The sequence below is a fragment of the Primulina eburnea genome, chromosome 1 (assembly GCF_022965805.1).
Source record: "Primulina eburnea isolate SZY01 chromosome 1, ASM2296580v1, whole genome shotgun sequence".
Lineage (NCBI taxonomy): Eukaryota > Viridiplantae > Streptophyta > Magnoliopsida > Lamiales > Gesneriaceae > Primulina > Primulina eburnea.
The window spans coordinates 58,171,728-58,192,947 of record NC_133101.1 but is presented as its reverse complement, the minus strand read 5'-3'; the positions used below and the strand labels follow the sequence as shown (position 1 = coordinate 58,192,947).

Genomic DNA, 21,220 nt, shown 5'->3' with positions numbered 1-21,220 from the left:
CTCCCACACCTAAACGATGCTTGTCCTCAAGCATAAAATAGATCAACTTATTATCTCAATTTTCGTCCTTCTTCCGCTTCCTCTACTTATCCAAAACATTTTTTTCATGCAACAAGACATTTTAATTTCAGAGCACCTCAAAAAATAACATCATGAACAATCACTACAATCAAAATGTGTAGAAATTAAAATGCATGGGATTTAACAACTCCTCACAAGGTTCGCTCATTCCGCTCATTATTGTCTAGGATATATATCAACAAACTCTCATGTCGAGTGCATCGAAATTTTTTTACCATAGGCTTGCAAATATATCACATCCTCCCACTAAATGAATGAATTAAAATACACAAACAAAAAGGGCTATAAATGGGTTGTAATGTGGCTAGGGGTAAGGTAGGATAAAAAGGGAACAATGAGCTATGGAATTGGAGAAATCATATGCACTTTTCACAAAAACAATTGCATCCAAATAATAACATCTTCAACCTCGTTATAACATCGAGAGCAAATTTTTTTTTTCGGCTCTGTTTTTCTTTCTCACTTCGTCTACTTCTCTTCTTTTTCCCATTTTTTGGTTTTTTTGTTTTTGTTTTTTTTTTTTTTTTCTGTAGACGATGACTATAAGGATTTGAGATTGGCTAAATCACAGCAATTCACACTATTTTGGATTGAGTGATGCTATTTGTGAAAAGTTTACTTGATTCTCCAATTCAGGGTTCAAAACAGGGGGTTAACCAACAAAAGGGATTTGACACGGCTTGTAATGTGGTTATTTTCATTCAAAGAAAAAAAAGCTGAGGCTCAAACTTGGTTAACTAGGGGACTATGAATCAAGGTAGGCTCAATGAACGGCTCAGATGATGTGAAAGAAAATGGTTTTAACCTAATGCCCTTATCCTGTTGTCTATGCACCCAATTCACCACAGGGTGTTGACAAAGACATGTATAACAATGCAAGTTCTAGAAGAATTAACAATGCAATGACAACACACAATCAAAGAAAATGGAGCAAGATATCATGATTGCTCATAGGCTCAAAGCTCACCAAAGAAAAAATATAGCAATTGTGTTAAATCCCACACACTTGTCCTCTCTAACTATCATAAAGAGCAACTTATTCATAATGCAAAAGTGAGAATGCAAAAACAATTTGCACGCAAAGAAAACATCAATTTTTTATTTTTTCGCATCGGAGGCAATCAGGATTCAGAAGAAAGAGATAACAAATGAACTAGATGCTTGGGACTAACAACGTCACAAATTTTTTTAAATTTTTTTTTTACAATTTTTTTATGTAGAAAAATTAAATCGAAATACTAAAGATCAAATAAAATATCAAATTCCACAATCAAGTCATACTTCTCACAGCACATCAAAAACTCCCACACCTAAACTTGACATTGTCCTCAATGACAAAAAATAGATGCTCAACTAAAACGATAAAATAGTATGAAGTTAGAGAACTCCCCTGAAAAATGTTGAGCATCCTAAAGAAATATCATCTATTGGTGCGGAGGGGGAAATGGTGGTTCGAATCCCATGTGTCTGTAAAATGCCAACTGATTCAGTTCCATTCTGGTCAACCGTTGCTTGAGCTCATCCACTTCCACGTCGATACGCCTTCGTGATGGAGTAGCAGATGTGGGTGGGGGCGCACGTGAGTCCAAAGGGTCATCCGGACCATCAGATTCAGAATTATGGTGGCCGGGTCGTGCAGTCACTGGACCTGGTGGACAAAAAGAAAATACTCCATGCACTTGTTCTATCAATCCCATAGTCTCTAAACAATGCATATCAAGAGGAAGCACAGGACAAGCAACATGAAGGTCATTATTTTCAAGATCAATCAACTTCAGGTTGACAGCTAATGCAGTGATCAATGAACCAAGAATCAAATGGCGTTTATGAGCAACGAAACCAGCAAATTGAGAAGCCAACCAAAAACCCAAATTAACTCTTATTCTATTTTGCATGCACCACAAGAAAAACAATTCGGCTTTAGTTAACACTGTCACGTCCCGATACCGGGGTGAGTTGACATCCGACGTTGTTTTACAATTATTCAATCGTAAATCAACACGCCTCGTAGTACAGTGTACAACCCAACCAGTCTTTTTCATAAAACATACATTGTCTTTACAACGTAATCAATTTAACAAACGAGTGCGGAAGCGAACATCGTAAAAATAAAAGATAGCCAAATTCCAAAGTATGTCTTGATCAACTGAAACATTGTTACCATCCCCAGAAATGCATTTGCTCTTCTTCTTCAACTTGTTTTTCATTCTTATCTGGTAGTGAGAGGTGTAAGGGTGAGTATTTTGTGAAATACTCAGCAAGTGGGGGCCGATCGATCACAATAACACAATGGATATACATATATAGATCTTTAACAATTCGAAATTTTCCGTGTCTCAACAAACGTCGGAACAATAAAATGATAGATACGACATAACTTATATATATTTATGTAAATATTAAATGAATTTCATGTCACAATAATTATTCATAACAAAATCAAGACATGATATTAACAATGAGCAAACATAACTTAGCATATGCATATAAACATATATTATTCGTATTGCACTGTTATTTCATCTTATTATCCATGGTGTTACTGATCAGTCCCCTATATGTAATTCCTCTAAGGGGTGAGGCCATATATCGGTTATTATTACCCACCGCATCAGGGCCATAAACTTGTCATATCTTATCATGTTTTAGGAAAATTTTCCTTTTTACCATTTCTAACTTGAATCATAACAGTGCCTATAACCAAAATTCTTAAAATACACCAATTGGTGTTTAAGAACATATATTAGAATATAACATGAAACTAAGACAACATAATTTTTGAAACGAAAGGAACATGCAATTGAAATTGATTTAAACATGCCTAACAATTTATCGAAACAAAATATTCATATATCAAATCGAAGGAATATATCATGTCGATCGAATTTTCGAAAACATACTTAAATACTTTAAAACATAAGCCCACTTACAGAAAGGTGTTCCAAAATTACGTAAGAAACAAGCTGGAATTTATCGTCCAAAAATCCGTAAATTAGCTAAACTCGTTTGGAATCCGAGCAGTTTTCTTGCCGAAGGGTTTCACAAAATTTGACCGTATGGATGAGGCTGAAATGTTGATATGATGTTTAAAGCATATAAAAGTGTAATATGAACGGTGGAGATTAGATTTGAATAAACCGTTGGACTGGAAGTTTCTCTCGAAAATGAACAGAATTTCTAGCTCGAAAATCTCACTCAAGAAAAGGTTGATGGTGTTCAAGCTTCATTCATGCTCTAGTTTGAGAGGTTTATGGTGTGTCTTCCCTCATTCTCAACACATTTATTTATAGGTAAGATTGTAGAATAATTCTTATAATTTAATGCATGCTTTAAAATATTTTAATTATTTTAGTCAAGAATTTGGGCACAATTGTTTTTTAAATGTTTTGGACTCTTGTTTTTCAATGTTTGACTTGTTTCATGTTGAGCTCATGCTTTTCAATATTTTGAGCTCATGTTTATCAATGTTTTGAACTCCATAATGGACAATAAATATAATACTAATACTAATAATTAATAATAATAATAAATCATATTCTTACAAACACACCCGCAGAATCTTTTCGACCCGAAAAAGTAAACGCAAGGAAACGGTGAATGTATTTCCACTCTGGGTTGTGCAAGTAATAATCCTTGGATTTACTCGGGTCGTAGTCGTGCTGTGTGGACATAGCTCGATAAAGGGCAATGGGATTAAATTGCTCATGAAAATCACACGCACTATTCAAATATTCATCAGTTTGTGCAAAATCATTTTCAATAAAACCAAAGGCAATGTTAAATTCAGTGATTGAAAATCTGAAAGTGCGTCCCATTAACCTAAAACGAACTACTCCTAGACTGGAGAGTGTGAAATTATGAGGTTTGATCAATTCAAAAGTGGCATAAAACTCACGCACAAGTTCTATATAAGCAAGATATAAGACAGAAAAATATGCTTCCCACCCAATGTTACTAATCAAATTAAGCACACCAGTTTTAATATTCAATAATTCCATGGTGGGGTGGTGAATATGCTTGCATGGGATGATTTTTTTGGTACACAACGCCTTATATTTATCCTTTTCCACCTTTTTGTGAAGGTCAAATGACCATTCAAATCTGTTTCAGACGGTGGTAACGAATTCATCCCCTTTCCCATTCTAGCCCTTTTCCGTCCCGACGAAGAACTTGGGGTGCCGACTTTGTTATTCGATGCTTGAGAATCCCGTTGCATTCTATTAACCAATTGTACACTTCACACAATTATCCAACAACCAACAATAAATACAGACACAATCACAAGTTAAGCCCAGTAATAATTGGCGCACAGAACATATCCAATTGCGAGTGAAAAGAATTAGTTAACAAAACACCATGTAAACACATATAATCGAAATAAGAGAGGGGTTGGAGAGATATCACCGAAATTTGCGTGGCGGCTGTGCGAAGGAGGAGATACGGTGGAGATCAGTGATGTACCGAGCGAAGTTGCGGTGCGAATTTGCTGTGGTGGCTGTGGTCGCGGGCTGCCAGGCGAGCGGCGGTGGAGGTCGACGGAGGAATGTTGCAGAATGATGCGTTGGCGAAGGTGAGTGTCTGTGCAGGGCGTCGCTGGAGTTGCAGAGTGTGAGACGAGCTGCTGTGCTGGATGATGAGCGGTGTGTGTGCAGCGCGATGGAGAAAGTGGCGCTGGAGAGAGATGGCACGAGATGGGAAGCGCTTGTCCTGGAATTGCACCGGTGGTGGTGAGTTGCAACAAAAATGTCGAGGCAGTGTGTTTGGGTTGCAGACAGGAGTGACGAGTGGCTGTGTTTGGACGCGCTGAGATTATTGTGCGATGGGTGAAGGTGGCGCGGCGCAGATGGATTTTCAGGCGGGTGGGGTGGTGGACCTGTTTGGTTCTATGCTGGACGTCGCTGGAGATGGAGAGTGAGAGACGAGTGATGGTTGGTGGGTCGTGACCGCGCTGTTCGCTGAGAGTTGAAGATGATGTTGTTTCGGCTGTGGTTTGCCGAGTGAGAGACGAGCGGCGGTGTTGGCGGCGGCGCTGGAGTGGGAGAGGAAGGTGGTGCTGCGAGATGAGATTTGGAGATGATCGCGGCGCTGTGAGAGAGTGCAAAAGAAATAGGTTAGTAATTTTTATTGTATTTTATGTTATCGATTATTATTAAATTTTTTTTTTTTTAAAAAAAGTCAAAAAAATAGAGAAAAAAGGAGAAATTTCAACAGTAGAGGTATTTCGATAGAGCGTGGCCACACCTTATGCTAAAACCTCTTCTGTGAAAAAATTAAATTTTTTTTTAAAAAAAAATTTCAATAGAGGTATTTCAACAAGGCGTGGCCACGCCTTATGCTAAAACCTCTACTGGAACAAAATAAAGAATAAAAATTAACAAGAACTAAAAAATTGGGCTGCCTCCCAAAAGCGCAATTTTTTAATGTCGTTATGCTCGACATTCTTCGTGCCATCAACTTTCCGAATATTGGGGTATTTCCAATTCGATTTCTAGTACTTGGGTCGCGTCTCCATCTTTATGTAACACCTTCAATCGATGTCCATTCACTTTGAATGTTTTATCAGTATCCAAACTCTTGATTTCCACTGCACCATAAGGGAACACATGAGTAACAACAAAAGGACCAATCCATTGGGAACGAAGCTTACCTGGCATAAGTTTTAGCCGATAATTGTACAGTAGTACTTTTTGACCAACGCTAAATTGCTTTCGCAAAATCGCGTTGTCATGGAACAACTTCGTTTTCTCCTTGTAGATTCTCGAATTCTCATATGCCTCCAATCTTATCTCCTCTAACTCTTGTAGTTGCAGTTTTCTCGATGCACTCGCCTCTTCCACGTTCATATTGCAGTTTTTAACTGCCCAATATGCCCTATGTTCAATCTCCACAGGCAAATGACATGATTTCCTAAAAACTAACCTGTAGGGAGACATCCCTATTGGTGTTTTATATGCAGTCCGATAAGCCCAAAGTCCATCATCTAAACGGAGACTCCAATCTTTCCTTCCCGGATTGACTTTTTTTGATAGGATAGACTTGATCTCTCGATTAGAAACTTCGGCTTGTCCATTTGTTTGTGGATGATAGGCTGTGGCAACTCTATGATGCACCCCATATTTTTCCAACAAAGCTTCAATTGTTCGATTACAAAATGGGTTCCTTGATCACTGATTAGCGCCCTTGGGATACCAAACATGCTGAAAATGTTAGATTTGATAAAACATGCAACAACCTTGGAATCGTTAGTCCTAGTGGGTTTCGCTTCCACCCACTTCGAGACATAATCAACTGCCAACAAAATGTAAAGATAACCTCCTGATGAAAGGAATGGTCCCATGAAATCCATGCCCCAAATATAAAAAAATATCACATACAAGAATTGGGTTTTGGGGCATTTCATTTCTATGGGACAAAGATCTCGTTCTTTGACATTGTTCACAGTTTTTACAAAACAAATAGGCATCCTTAAAAAGTGTTTCTCAATATAAACCACAATCCAAAATTTTCCTAGCAGTCCGTTTAGGTCCAAAATGGCCACCACATGCATAATTATGACAAAAAGTCAAGATTGACTTATGTTCAATTTCAGGTACACACCTCCTAATAACTTGATCAGCACAAAATTTCCATAAATGAGGTTCATCCTGAAAGGAATTTTATTCCTTGATTTTTTCCTTGATATATTTTCCTTATCAATTACTTTCCTTTTGATAATATCCTTAGTATTTTTGCCTTTCTGGAGTATGATTTCGTGTGGACTCAAAAGACTCAAGATATTATCTATAAGATATAGTATCCTTATTTTCAATAGAGTTTTTTCCTAATGAAATTGGTTTCCATGTTTAATAGGAAAAAGGATGAAGTGGGTATAAATAAGAGGAGAAGATATTGAACTCGGTGCTGGTGCTTTTGGAGTGAGAGACGAATTGATACGCAGAGACGTTTTCCGAGAATAGCAAATCTCGTGTCGTTGAAAGCTTGTTGCTGTGAAGTGCTGACAACATATGAAGACAACACCTAATCACTGTTTTGATTAGAGTGTTGAGTTTTGAAGATTTTTCACTTCTCAGTTGATGCATCCCATATTGTTTTGATTATACGGTTTGTTAGAGGTTTAGGATGCAATTTGTTACTCACCTTCTTGAGGGAGTTGTTTTATTCTTTCACTAGTATTGGTTTTTGTAAACTTACAAGTTTTTCTAGTGAATGCTTTGGCCCTAAGGCACCGCACAAGTATTTTATACTTGTGCATAATTATCTGACTCGTCTCTCGTATTACTATTGTTCCAGTTACATGTTAGTGTGTTAAAAGTATAATTTCCGCTGCATGTTGTCGTGGGTGTTACAACACCTACGAACAACACCTACATTCTGATACACACAACATTCACCCTCGTCACGTTCACACTGTGGAAACTCAACTTTCAATTGGTATCAGAGCCTCCACTTGACGTTACTAAGTGAGATTCTGTTTTGTTTTGTTTTCAGAGTGAAAAGGAATTATGGAAGGATCAACAAATACTGTTTTTAGGCCTCCCGTGTTGGATGGATCAAACTATGCACTGTGGAAAGTTAAGATGAGGGTTTTTATTAAATCCATTGATGAAAGAGCTTGGCAACGTGTACTTGATGGTTGGAGTCCACCGAAACTCGAGGATGCTGATGGAGACACACGGCTCAAACCTGAAAGTGCATGGACTGTCGATGAAGTGCAATCTTCAAACTACAATTCCAAGGCTCTCAATGCGATATTTTCATCTGTTGACACAAGGATGTTTAATTTAATCACCACCAGTGTATGCGCCAAAGATGCTTGGGAGATACTCCAGAAACACTGTGAAGGATCTGCAAGTGTGCGAAAAACTAGGCTAAGAATGGTGACATCAAAGTTCGAAAGTTTGAGAATGGAGGACAAGGAGTCCATCCTTGAGTATGACTACCGGTTGAGACAACTCTCAAATGAATCACATGGCCTAGGAGATCCCATACCAAACGAAAGATTGGTAAACAAGGTTCTGAGATCTCTTCCTGAGAGATTCAATGTCAAAGTTTGCGCCATTGAGGAATCTAAAGACACTTCAAACATCAACCTGGATGAACTCATGAGTTCCCTAAGAACTTTTGAAATGAATCTTGATCTGCAGAAAAAGGATAAAGGGAAGACAATAGCCCTTGAAGCCTCAACCGAATCATATGATGAAATTCTTCAACTATCTAAAGAAGTGGATAAGTCTGATTTAGGTGAAGAATCGATCTCTCTGTTTACTAAAAAATTTGGTGATTACTTGAAAACTATGAGAGAAAAGAAGAGAATTGGGCAAAAATCTGAGCTGCCCAATAACACCACTTTTACAAAAGCTCAAAAATTTACTCCTATGAAAGGACAGGTTCGACCAAAAACCGAAGTGCAAAGTCAATCTAATGTCAGGAACCTGGACTCAGTGCAATGTAGAGAGTGTTCGGGATATGGACACTATGCCAATGAGTGTGCCAATCGTCTTAAGAAAAACAAAGGCATGACTATCACCCTGAGTGATGAAGAATCTGAAGATGATCAAGGATCAAATGAATCTGAAAATCACACATCATTATCTACTGTGATCAAGGAGAAACGCTCAATGCAAATCAATCCTTTGGGTGTTGCCACAGGTGTTGCAATACCTGGTCGCAACACCGCTTCGAATTCTGTATGTCTTAATTCGACAGTCCTTGGGGAGTCAAGTCAGTCCGAAACACAAGAGGTTGATGACGATGAAGTCACCCTAGAAAGTGTGCAGTCAATGTACGAAGAACTGTATGAAGACTGGATCAAAAGAACAAAAGGAAATGCAATTCTCTCCAAAGAGAACGTTGAGCTGAAGTCACAAATATCACGACTTGAAGTAATCTTGAGCAAGAAAGATCTGGAATTATGCAAAGTCAAGGAAGAACTTAGAGAAGCAACTCAGGTACTTGCCAAGATGAATTCAAGTTCATCCAAACTTGACTCACTTTTGATGATTGGACAGAATGATAAGGCTGGACTTGGTTATTCGAATAGTCTGTTCGAAACTGGAGAATCTTCCAATGCAAAGGAAAAACCAACTGTTTTTGTGAAAGGAAGTGTTGAAACCCCCAATACCACACATACTGAAAAGAGTGCTCCATCAAAAGTGCGAATGTCTATCAAGAAGTCTAAATCTAGAAAACGCCACTTTATCTGCCACTACTGTTTCAGACCTGGACACATCAAACCCTACTGTTTTAAACTGAGAGAGGATTACAAGAGATGGGAATCTGAACAGGTGTCGTCACGGGTGTTGTACAACACCCGGCGCAACACTGCCAACAAAAAACCGATGGTAAAAAGGGTTTGGGTACCAAAGGCACAGATTCAATGTTCTGTTATTTATACTTCATTAAAGACTAACATTGCAGGAATATGGTAATTTGACAGTGGCTGCTCGCGCCACATGACAGGTTCTAAAGACCATCTGATTGACTTTGTTGAGCTTAGGAGTGGTCATGTGACGTATGGTGGTGGTGCTAAAGGAAGAATTGCTGGGAAAGGAACCTTGAATGTTGATGGATTGCCTAATCTACACAATGTGCTCTATGTTGAAGGGCTTAACTCAAACTTAATAAGCATAAGTCAACTTTGTGACGACGGTTTGCATGTTAAGTTTGATAAAGACAATTGTGAAGTGTTTGATAAGACTAATACTCGCATTTTGACAGGTACTAGGTCTGCTGATAATTGCTATCAACTTGGAGAAGACATAGTGAGCAATCATTCAAAGGTGAGCGAATTAAACATGTGGCATCAAAAATTAGGACATGCAAATTTCAAGACATTAAAGAATCTTGGTAAGTACGATGCTGTGAGAGGTATGCCTAATCTATCCTCTGGAATTCCGTATGTTTGTGGTGCATGTCAAAAAGGTAAGCAAACACGTGTTCCCCACCAAGTGTTGCAACACTTTGGGACAACACGGTGTCTTGAACTCTTGCACATGGATCTTATGGGTCCAATGGAAGTGGAAAGTCTTGGAGGTAAGAAGTATTCATGTGTTTGTGTAGATGATTTCTCTCGCTTTACTTGGGTAAGATTTCTTAGAGAAAAATCCGATACATTTGATGCTTTCAAGAAACTACATGCTAAGATTACTAATCTACATAATCTGAGGGTTGGTAAGATAAGGACCGATCATGGTAAAGAATTTGAAAACTCACACTTTGTATCATTTTGTGATAAGAGAGGGATAACTCATGAATTTTCGGCCCCTAAAACTCCTCAACAGAATGGAATAGCCGAAAGAAAGAATAGAACACTGCAAGAAATGGCTAGGGTCATGTTAAGCTCAAAGAATATTTCAAAGAGATTTTGGGCCGAGGCCTTGAACACAGCATGTCATATTTCAAATCGTGTGTACTTAAGGAGTGGTTCTACTATGACATCCTATGAAATCATCATGGGAAAGAGGCCGAACCTCAAGTATTTTCATGTCTTTGGGTGTGTATGTTATGTTTTGAATGATCGAGACCATCTTGCAAAATTTGACTCTAAAAGTGACAAATGTTTATTTCTTGGTTATTCATCCAATAGTCGTGCATATCGCATGTATAATCTGAGAACAAGAACGACTATGGAATCTATTAACGTTGTGTTTGATGATCTTGCAGATCTAACAGGAAAAACAATTGAGGATGAAGTTGATGGGCTCCTGAATACAAGTGAGACACTGCCTAACACAGATGTTGGACCCGGTGTTGTGACACCTGAGACAACACCTGCATTGGCAGAATCAAATGTTGAACCAGAAGAGAATACTGAAAATGATGATGGTGTAACCAATGATGGGATTGACATTCCGAGCAAGATTCAGAAAAATCATCCATCATCTCAGATCATTGGAGAAACATTTGAAGGAATGCAAACTAGAAGAAAGGAGAAGGTAGACTATCGGAAAATGATGGGACTAGTATGCATGACTTCCGTGTACTCTCAAGTAAGTCACTCCTGTTTTGTTTCACTCGTTGAACCCAAAAATATAAGTGAAGCCTTAAAAGATGAATTTTGGGTTGATGCGATGCATGAGGAACTTGAACAATTTGTTAGGAATGATGTGTGGGATTTGGTTCCCAGACCTAATAATGTGAATGTTATTGGAACCAAATGGATTTTTAAAAACAAAACTGATGAATCTGGAATTGTTGTGAGAAACAAAGCAAGGCTAGTTGCTCAAGGGTATACTCAAATCGAAGGAATTGATTTTGATGAAACGTTTGCCCATGTTGCTCGGATTAAATCGGTTAGACTTTTGCTTGCTATTGCGTGTCACATGGACATAAAATTGTATCAAATGGATGTGAAAAGTGCCTTTTTGAATGGCATCTTGAAAGAAGAAGCCTATGTGAGCCAACCGAAAGGATTTGAAGATCCACACCACCCTAACCATGTCTACAAGTTGAAGAAGGCATTGTACGGGCTTAAACAAGCTCCACGAGCATGGTATGGCAAGCTTACTGAATTTCTGCTTGACTTAGGCTTCAAACGAGGTGAAGTTGATAAAACTCTATTTATTAAAAAGTCTAAGCATGATATACTTGTGTGTCAAGTTTATGTGGATGACATCATATTTGGTGCTTCTTCTCAAAAGCATGTTGATGATTTTGTTGAGTGCATGTCTACCACATTTGAAATGAGCATGGTAGGAGAATTAAGCTTCTTTCTTGGATTGCAAATCAAACAAATGCACGATGGTATCTTTCTATGTCAATCCAAGTATGCTAAAAACTTGTTAAAGAAATTCTCTGCCGAAAACACTAAGCACATGAAAACTCCAATGGGGTCGACTGAAAAATTGTCCAAAGACGATATTGCTGCAGGTGTTGACAACACTCAGTATCGCAGCATCATAGGCAGTCTTCTTTACTTAAGTGCTAGTCGTCCCGACATCATGTTTAGTGTATGTTTGTGTGCTAGGTACCAGGCAGATCCTAAAGTCACTCATCTAAAGGCTGTCAAAAGAATTTTGCGATATATATCTGGAACAGTTGACTTAGGTTTATGGTACACCAAAGAAACAAACACCAATTTAGTGGGCTTTAGTGATGCTGACTAGGCTGGAAATTTAGATGATAGGAAAAGTACCACGGGTGGGTGTTTTTATCTTGGCAACAACTTGGTGTCATGGTATAGCAGAAAGCAAAATTGTGTGTCTTTGTCCACTGCTGAATCCGAATATGTTGCAGCTGCTAGCTGTTGTTCGCAACTGTTGTGGATGAATCAAATGATTAAAGATTATGGATTCAACAGTGACACCTTAATTGTATATTGTGATAATTCGAGTGCAATTAACATTTCAAAAAATCCAGTGCAACACTCTCGAACAAAACACATTGACATTAGACATCATTTTATTCGAGATTTGGTTGAGAAGGGTATGATTCGAATGGAATTTGTTGGAACTGAGAACCAACTGGCTGATATCTTTACAAAACCATTGGATTTTGAGAGATTCTCCAATCTAAGGAAGTCTCTCAGCCTGTGTGCACAATGATCACTCACAGATGTTGTCCTGGGTGTTACAACACCTATGGACAACACCCAGCATGCATGTGCATTTTACTTTTAGGATGCTAGGCATATTTCATTCATTCAGTTTTGTGTGAAGTCTGTACAAAGTGTCGGTTACTGAATGGTGTGCTCTCAGTTGAGAATCAAACTTTCTAACAAAATCCTTTAAGGTGTGGAGTGTGCTCAATATAAGTCATAAAGCTGTTGCGGATGTGTGTGTTCCACATGATTTTATCCTATGCAGATAATGACTTGAAAAACTGTTGAGCAATAAGGTGAAAAATAGAAAAGAGGAGAATATTTGAACAAAAAAATTGTTTGGAAGAAAATGGAAAAAGCTACCTAGAAGAGTCCCATGAAGACCGTTCTTCTAGTGTGGGAGCTACCACTTCTAAGTCAAAATACAGATGGAAAAAGCTACCTAGAGGAGTCCTATGAAGACCGTTCCTCTGGAGTGAGAGCTACCATGTCTAAATTAAAAGGGTTGAAGAAAGTTTTAGTCTCACGAGTGAGTGTTGCCAAGAGGTGCTGCCAACACCCAAGTACAGGCTGATCACAGTTTGGTCACTTGCATGTATATCTCAATTTTTTTTTCACATTTTAGGCATAAATTTTAAGTTATTCATATTGCTGATATGTAAATTTATCATGTCCAGTGGACTATCAGTTCTTGACAAATGAAAGACGAAGAAAAACCCCAACCAACCCAATCTCGAAATAAATTGTTATCTAACGGTTAGTGGGGTAATTCGATGTGGCGTTTCATTCTGCCTGATTTTTTTTAATGATTACACTGGCTCGGAAAGTTACCGTTGGATGAGCGTAAATTCTGATTTGGAAAGAAGCCGCGGTTACGGGTTGAGAGAATGTTACCGTTGGAGGGATATGCTTAAATACTCAGGAATGGATGATGCAACAACTTTATCATATGCTTAAATACTCAGGAATGGATGATGCAACAACTTTATCGTCTGTTATTTTCTCGCACAGTATATAATTTTGTCCTGCTCTCATTACTCATTTGTTGCGAAAAGTTATCTCTGTCTTCGAATTTTCTTGTGACCCTTCGCTCCACACTATTTCTTGTGTTCTTTATTCTACAGATGGCTGGCTTCGATCGTCACGATATCAGAAATGAAATGGCTGCGAGTTTGGGGGAAAAATCACCTGACTCAACACCCTCAGCCGAAACCAATGTGGAGGGGATGGCAATGGTCAGTGTACCAGAAGAACCAGTGCCACTGGAAACTATTGCTCCTGGTGCACCCGGGAATGCAATCGACATTGAAAATCCACCAGATTTTGAGGCTGTGAAGAGAGCTTTCCCCCATGTCCCTATGCGTCGCACGTCAAAGAGACAAGCAGGGTTTGACCCTGACTTTGTTCCTACAAAGAAACCAAGGGCATCCACCGTCCCTTTTATTCTGGACCCTGATTTCTCATCTGGAGACGACTCCAATGATAAGGATTTTGAGCTGGTGGCTCGCCCTAAACCAACTACTGCTGCGAAGGAAAGTGGCTCGTCTTCTGGTGTTCAACAACATCACCCAGTAATGGACAGTCAAGATGCTTCTGAAGAAAGGGTTCCTGATGAGCCTGAAGACGATGAGCAATCACTGGCCGAGTTTCTTGCTCAGCTTAAAGAAGATAAAGCGGCCAAGAGACAAATGGCTCGGGAGGAAGAACCTGATTCAGAAATGAAGAAGGAGTTTGAACAAAACCGGCCTGGCGCTTCTGACTCCTCCTCCTCTTCGTCTGTGTCTGATTTTGAGTCAGAGGAACAAGGTGATGATGCGTCTGAGGACACTGACTCTGAAGCTAACGAGTCCTCTGAGAATGCAGCTGCTGATGCACCCGGTGTTGAGGAGGATGTTGACAACACCTCCCACAACACTGACTCTGCTGATTATGATCTCAGTAAGTCTTTCTCTCCGAAGTTTTACTCAGAAGAGGCCTTGGCACTGTGGCCCATATTTATTCATCGAGAGTTGATTGAAGAGAAAAACATTGACTTTGATGCGTATGGAAAGCATAATCTGATTGAATTTTTGAAGAGCCGAAGGCTGCTCTCAACTGTCACTGCAGTCATGCCCTACTGTCGCAGAGTGGTATTGGAGTTCTATTGCAATCTTTTGAGGAGTGTGGCCGATGAAGACTCGGTGAAATACGGCAGAGTGTTCGTTCGGGATCGTATTTACAATTTCTCACCAGCCGTGATCAATGCATTTTATGACACCCCAGATGTTGAAGAGGCTGAAGAGGACTTGGATATTCATGATGTTACCACTTTGCTTACTGGAGGTGTGGTCAAAATTTTCCCTGATCATCCCAAGAAATTGAGTGCTGCAAATCTCACCTCCTTCTTTTCTGTTCTACATAAAACTTCTATTTGGAACTGGACTCCATCAAGCAACACAACCAGCGTGACTCGCTCACAGGCCATCATGCTATTCGCTATTGGAACCGGGCGTGCCTTTAACTTTGGGAAGCTGGTTTTTCAGAATACAGTGCAATACGCTCAAGGGGATTTCAAGAAAACCAAGCTTCCTTACCCTTCGCTCATCTATGGCATCCTGGAAACTCAAGGATTCATTCCGGATATTGATGAAGAGCTCTGCCCTGTTGGTGATTCCCTGAAGATTTCCCCAGCTTACTTCAAAGGCAACAGAAAAGTCGATCTGCCTTGGATGGGTTCGAGTGTTGCTGCAGATGTTGGCCACACTGGTGAAACAACATCTGACCCTCTGCCTGACATTTCGAGTCTGCCCCCGACACCTCCTGCTGGCTATGTTACACTGTCCCTCTCCTACATTCGTGCTCAAATCGCCTATGGTCGACAACAGATTGATAATGCTAGGGCGACCATCGAGCATTATGAAAATCAAGTGGCTGATTATGAGCTTCTGCTCGCGGCAAGTCTCCATTCTAGACAAAAAGGGGGAGTAGACACTGCTGATGACGCGGACAGGAGTGAAGGAAACTAACTGATGCTTTTGTGGTTATAGTTCATAAAATTCTGACATTGGTGTGCCGTAACTGCTTCTGTTATGTTCTTAGTTCCCCCTTGATATTGAACTAATCGATGTTATAATCTGAGTGTTGCAACATCTAACCTACAACATCTAACTTGCAAATTTTACTAGGTTTGTTTTTCAGGGGGAGTCAACAACTGGTTGACTAATCCAGGGGGAGTTACCATTTTTACTGGTTTTGTCCAGAAAGGCAAAAAAGGGGGAGATTGAAAGGAATTTTATTCCTTGATTTTTTCCTTGATATATTTTCCTTATCAATTACTTTCCTTTTGATAATATCCTTAGTATTTTTGCCTTTCTGGAGTATGATTTCGTGTGGACTCAAAAGACTCAAGATATTATCTATAAGATATAGTATCCTTATTTTCAATAGAGTTTTTTCCTAATGAAATTGGTTTCCATGTTTAATAGGAAAAAGGATGAAGTGGGTATAAATAAGAGGAGAAGATATTGAACTCGGTGCTGGTGCTTTTGGAGTGAGAGACGAATTGATACGCAGAGACGTTTTCCGAGAATAGCAAATCTCGTGTCGTTGAAAGCTTGTTGCTGTGAAGTGCTGACAACATCTGAAGACAACACCTAATCACTGTTTTGATTAGAGTGTTGAGTTTTGAAGATTTTTCACTTCTCAGTTGATGCATCCCATATTGTTTTGATTATACGGTTTGTTAGAGGTTTAGGATGCAATTTGTTACTCACCTTCTTGAGGGAGTTGTTTTATTCTTTCACTAGTATTGGTTTTTGTAAACTTACAAGTTTTTCTAGTTAATTATTTTGCCCTAAGGCACCGCACAAGTATTTTATACTTGTGCATAATTATCTGACTCGTCTCTCGTATTACTATTGTTCCAGTTATATGTTAGTGTGTTAAAAGTATAATTTCCGCTGCATGTTGTCGTGGGTGTTACAACACCTACGAACAACACCTACATTCTGATACACACAACATTCACCCTCGTCACGTTCACACTGTGGAAACTCAACTTTCACATCCCACACGTAATACTTTGTCTCACAACGAATTTTCACTTTACGAGACTTGCTAAGATCATTAGGTAAAATTCCGGTAACCAAGTAATTAACTATGTCTGCATACCAGGGATTTATACCTTTCACTTGAAATAGTTGCTCATCAGGAAAAAATTCGGAAACAGGCAAAACATTATCTTCGTTCACCAACCTACTCAGATGATCAGCTACTGGATTCTCAATTCCTTTCCGATCCTTGATCTCGATGTCGAATTCTTGGAGTAAGAGTATCCACCTTATCAACCTCGGTTTTGACTTCTTTTTTGTCAACAGATATTTCAATGCTGCATGATCAGAAAACACAATTACTTTAGAACCTAGCAAATATGATCGAAATTTTTCTAAAGCAAAAACAATTGCTAAAAGCTCCTTTTCCGTAGTGGTGTAATTGCACTGCGCAGAGTCCAATGTTCTTGAAGCATAGTATATGACGTGACTCTTCTTATCAACTTTCTGGCCTAGAACAGTCCCCACAGCATAATTGCTCGCATCACACATGATTTCAAAGGGCAAATTCCAGTCAGGTGGCTGGATAACAGGTGCTATGGTCAACAAGTTTTTTAGCTTGTTAAAAGCCTCCTTGCAATCTTCGCCAAACTCGAAAGGTACATCTTTTTGGAGCAACTTGGACATCGGTAGAGCAATTTTTGAGAAATCCTTAATAAACCTGCGGTAAAAACCTACATGTCCAAGAAAACCTCGAATTCCCTTAACGTTAGTGGGGTGGGGTAAATTTGTTATTAAATCAACCTTTGCTTTATCAACCTCAATACCCCTAGAGGAAACCACATGTCCTAACACAATTCCTTCGGTCACCATAAAATGACACTTTTCATAATTCAAAACCAGATTGGTTTCCATGCACCTTTTCAAAATCTTTGACAAGTGACTCAAACAATTGTCAAATGAATCCCCATAGACAGTGAAATCATCCATAAATACCTCAATACAGTTCTCAATATACTCTGAAAAAATACTAAGCATGCACCTTTGAAACGTACCTGGAGCATTACAAAGTCCAAAAGGCATACGTCTGTAGGCAAATGTTCCAAATGGACATGTAAAGGTTGTCTTCTCCTGATCCTCCTGAGCAATGACTATCTGGTAATAACCTGAAAATCCATCAAGAAAACAAAAATAAGTTTTTCTAGCTAGTCTTTCCAATGTTTGATCAATAAATGGCAAAGGAAAATGATCCTTTCTAGTAGCTAAATTAAGCTTTCGAAAGTCGATAACCATACGCCAACCATTTTGCACTCTTGTCGGTACCAACTCATCATTTTGATTTCTTACCACAGTGATACCTGTTTTCTTTGGTACGACATGGATCGGACTCACCCATTTACTATCCGAAATAGGATAGATTATGCCTTCATCTAAAAGCTTGAGAATCTCTTTCATTACCACTTCTTTCATCACCGGATTCAGTTTTCTTTGGAATTCTCTTACCGATTTGGCATCATCCTCTAAACGAATTCTATGCATGCAGATGGAAGGGTTTATGCCCTTGATGTCTGCCAATGTCCAGCCAATTGCGGTCTTATGTTCTCTGAGAATTGTGGTTAATCTCTCTTCTTGCTCTTCAGTTAACCTCTTCGAGATTATCACAGGCAAAGTTTCATTGTCTCCCAAATAGATATACTTCAAATGATCTGGTAAATCTTTCAATTCCAATTTGGGTGCCTGTAAAACAGATGGTAGCAATTTCTTGTGAGGGATTAATATTTCGGTTTCTAAATTTGGAACCACAGTTTGTGACTCTTCATCAGTTTCCGAAATCTCCCAAGCTTCAGCTATCTCTCCTTCCACCTCCAACTGTGCCTGCATGTGAAAACTGTCAATCTCATATGTCTCCTCAAAACATTCCTGCACAATGGAATCAACAATATCGATTGAACATATAGAGTGATTTTCATTTGGGTATTTCATCGCATCAAAAATACTAAATTTCACAATCTCCCCGTCAAATTCGACGGAAAGAGTACCCTCTTCCACATCAATCTTGGTTCTAGCTGTTTTCAAGAAAGGTCTCCCCAATAGAATTGGGGCTGAAATCGCAGTGGAGTCTTCTTCCATTCGCAGTATGTAGAAATCCGCAGGAAATATCAATTCTTTAACCTGCACCAGAACATCCTCAACAACGCCTTCAGGGTAAGCATTAGATCGGTCAGCTAATTGAATCACCACTCTAGTTTCTTTTAAAGGACCCAAATTCAGAGCACAATATATTGAATAGGGCATGACATTAATGGATGCGCCTAAATCTAGCATAGCACGCTCAATTTTCAGATTTCCAATAACACAAGGCATTGTAAACATACCTGGATCTTTGCATTTGTTTGGCAGTGACTTCTTAATAACCGTGGATACACTTTCCCCCACGCTTACTTTTTCATCACTTTTAAACCTCCTCTTGTTAGTGTACAAATCTTTTAAAAATTTAGCATACCTTGGAATTTGTTTGATAGCATCTATAAGAGGAATATTGATCTCTACCTTTCTAAAGGTTTCCAACACTTCTTTCTCGTAGTCCATTTTCTTGGATTTTTCCAACCTGGAAGGAAATGGAGGAACAACCGCATTAGAAATAGTAGATGAGAAAGGCTTAGAATTTACCTTTGGTTGTTTCTCAGATTCTCCTTCGATCTCTTCATTTGTGCTTTTTTCTTCAGTATCTTTTGTTGCTGAAGTGTTCATTTGGTCTATCTCCTTCCCACTCCTCAATATCATGGCACTTGCATTTTCTTTTGGATGAACCACCGTTTGCGACGGTAGTTTTCCCGAATTCTGAGCTTCCAACTTGCTGACTGATGTAGCGATATGTGTGATCTGGGTTCCTAGATTCTGAATGCTGGCCCTCGTTTCCTGTTGAAATTTTTGAGTGTTTTCAGCTAATGCCTTTACAATTTCGTCTAGAGACATACCTGAGTTGGATGTTTGTTCGGGTGCGTGTTGTTTGTTCCAATTTTGTTGTGGATATCCTTGTTGGCCTCCTTGATTCTTATAGCTGAAATTTGGGTGATCCCTCCATCCTGGATTGTAGCTATTAGAAAATGAATCATATCGAAGCTGGGGCTGTCCAGGAAATCCACCAATCGCATTGGCTTGTTGCGTGGGTTCCTCTTGTAGTGACGGACACATATCTGTAGGATGTCCCACCATAGCACATACACCACAAGCTTTTACCTGTTGCACCTGTCCTGCAACCAACTTTTCCAAAAGAGAGGTCAAAGAATCTAATTTTTGGTCGATAGGAGTAATACTTACCTCATTGACTTGTCGTGGAGGGTTTTCTTGCCTAGTACTGAACTGTTGTGCATTGGCAGCCATGTTGGAGATTAGAGCTCGTGCCTCTTGAGGCGTTTTGTTCACCAATGCACCACCACTTGCAGCATCAATCATGTTCCTATCAAAGAGCAAAAGTCCCTCATAAAAATATTGCACTAGTAGTTGTTCTGGAATCTGGTGTTGTGGACAACTGGCGCACAACTGCTTGAATCTCTCTCAATATTCATACAAAGTTTCCTCATGCAGTTGTCTAATCCCACAAATGTCTTTTCTAATATTTGCTGCTCGTGAAGCGGGGAAGAACTTCTCCAAAAACTGTTGTTTCATATTGTCCCAAGTTGTTATGGATCCAAAAGGTAAATAGTAGAGCCAATCTTTAGCCTTGTCGGCTAGAGAGAATGGAAAAGCTCGCAGTGAAATTTGTTCCTCTGTGATCCCTTGCGGTTTCATGGCTGTGCAAACAATATGAAACTCTTTCAGATGTTTGTGGGGATCTTCACCTGCAAGACCACGAAAAGTAGGTAATAAATGAATCAAGCCAGATTTTAATTCAAAAGTAGCATCAGTAGTAGGGAAATGAATGCACAATGGTTGTTGAATAACATTAGGATTAGCTAACTCCCTGAGTGTTCTTTGAGCTTGTCCTGCCATTTCTTCTTTGTCACTTTCACTTCTTTCAACCTCAAGATCAATATCTGATTCGCTTTCTGTATCGTTGGAGGCCAATGATGCGTTCAAATCAGGAGATGATGATGATGGTTGCTTTTCGTGCCTTAATCTTGCTTCTTTTCTCAATCTCTTAGCTGTCTTCTCGATTTCCGGATTGTATTCGAGTTCACCTGTACGAGAAGAACGAGGCATAAAAAAATAAAAAAAAAATCAAAAGAAATTAACCTTGCACCGTTCCCCGGCAACGACTCCAAAATTTGGTGTGCTGTCGTTGACCACCAAATTAATTCCTACCCTTTTAAATAAAAACGAGTGTAATGATGAGTAGGGTCGAATCCACATGGAACAGTAGATATATTTCTTTTGATAATAAAAATAAAAATGGGGGGATTTGTTTTGATAATTATTAAAAAAATAATCTAAACTAAAATTACCAAGCAAGAAAGAATAATGAATCTAGAATTGAAAATTAATCGACGAGAATAAATTGAAGAAATTAATACGAGAAAAATACTGATTCAAGGGGAATCTACTATTTAATTATCTCACTGTTCATCGGTTA

At 39.1% G+C, this 21,220-nt stretch overlaps 2 protein-coding genes across 2 annotated transcripts; both read right to left on the bottom strand.

Annotated features, from left to right (window-relative positions):
• Positions 1–5,531: 5,531 nt before the first annotated feature.
• On the bottom strand, positions 5,532–6,014 carry LOC140808922 (uncharacterized). The gene is made up of 2 exons (XM_073166284.1): positions 5,729–6,014; positions 5,532–5,665 (listed from the first exon to the last, which is right to left on the bottom strand). Exons 1-2 carry the CDS (start codon positions 6,012–6,014, stop codon positions 5,532–5,534), a joined length of 420 nt encoding a protein of 139 aa, XP_073022385.1.
• Positions 6,015–16,539: 10,525 nt separating this feature from the next.
• On the bottom strand, positions 16,540–20,103 carry LOC140808917 (uncharacterized). Its single transcript, XM_073166270.1, has 2 exons — positions 17,703–20,103; positions 16,540–17,381 (listed from the first exon to the last, which is right to left on the bottom strand). Exons 1-2 carry the CDS (start codon positions 20,101–20,103, stop codon positions 16,540–16,542), a joined length of 3,243 nt encoding a protein of 1,080 aa, XP_073022371.1.
• Between the last annotated feature and the right edge of the window lie 1,117 nt (positions 20,104–21,220).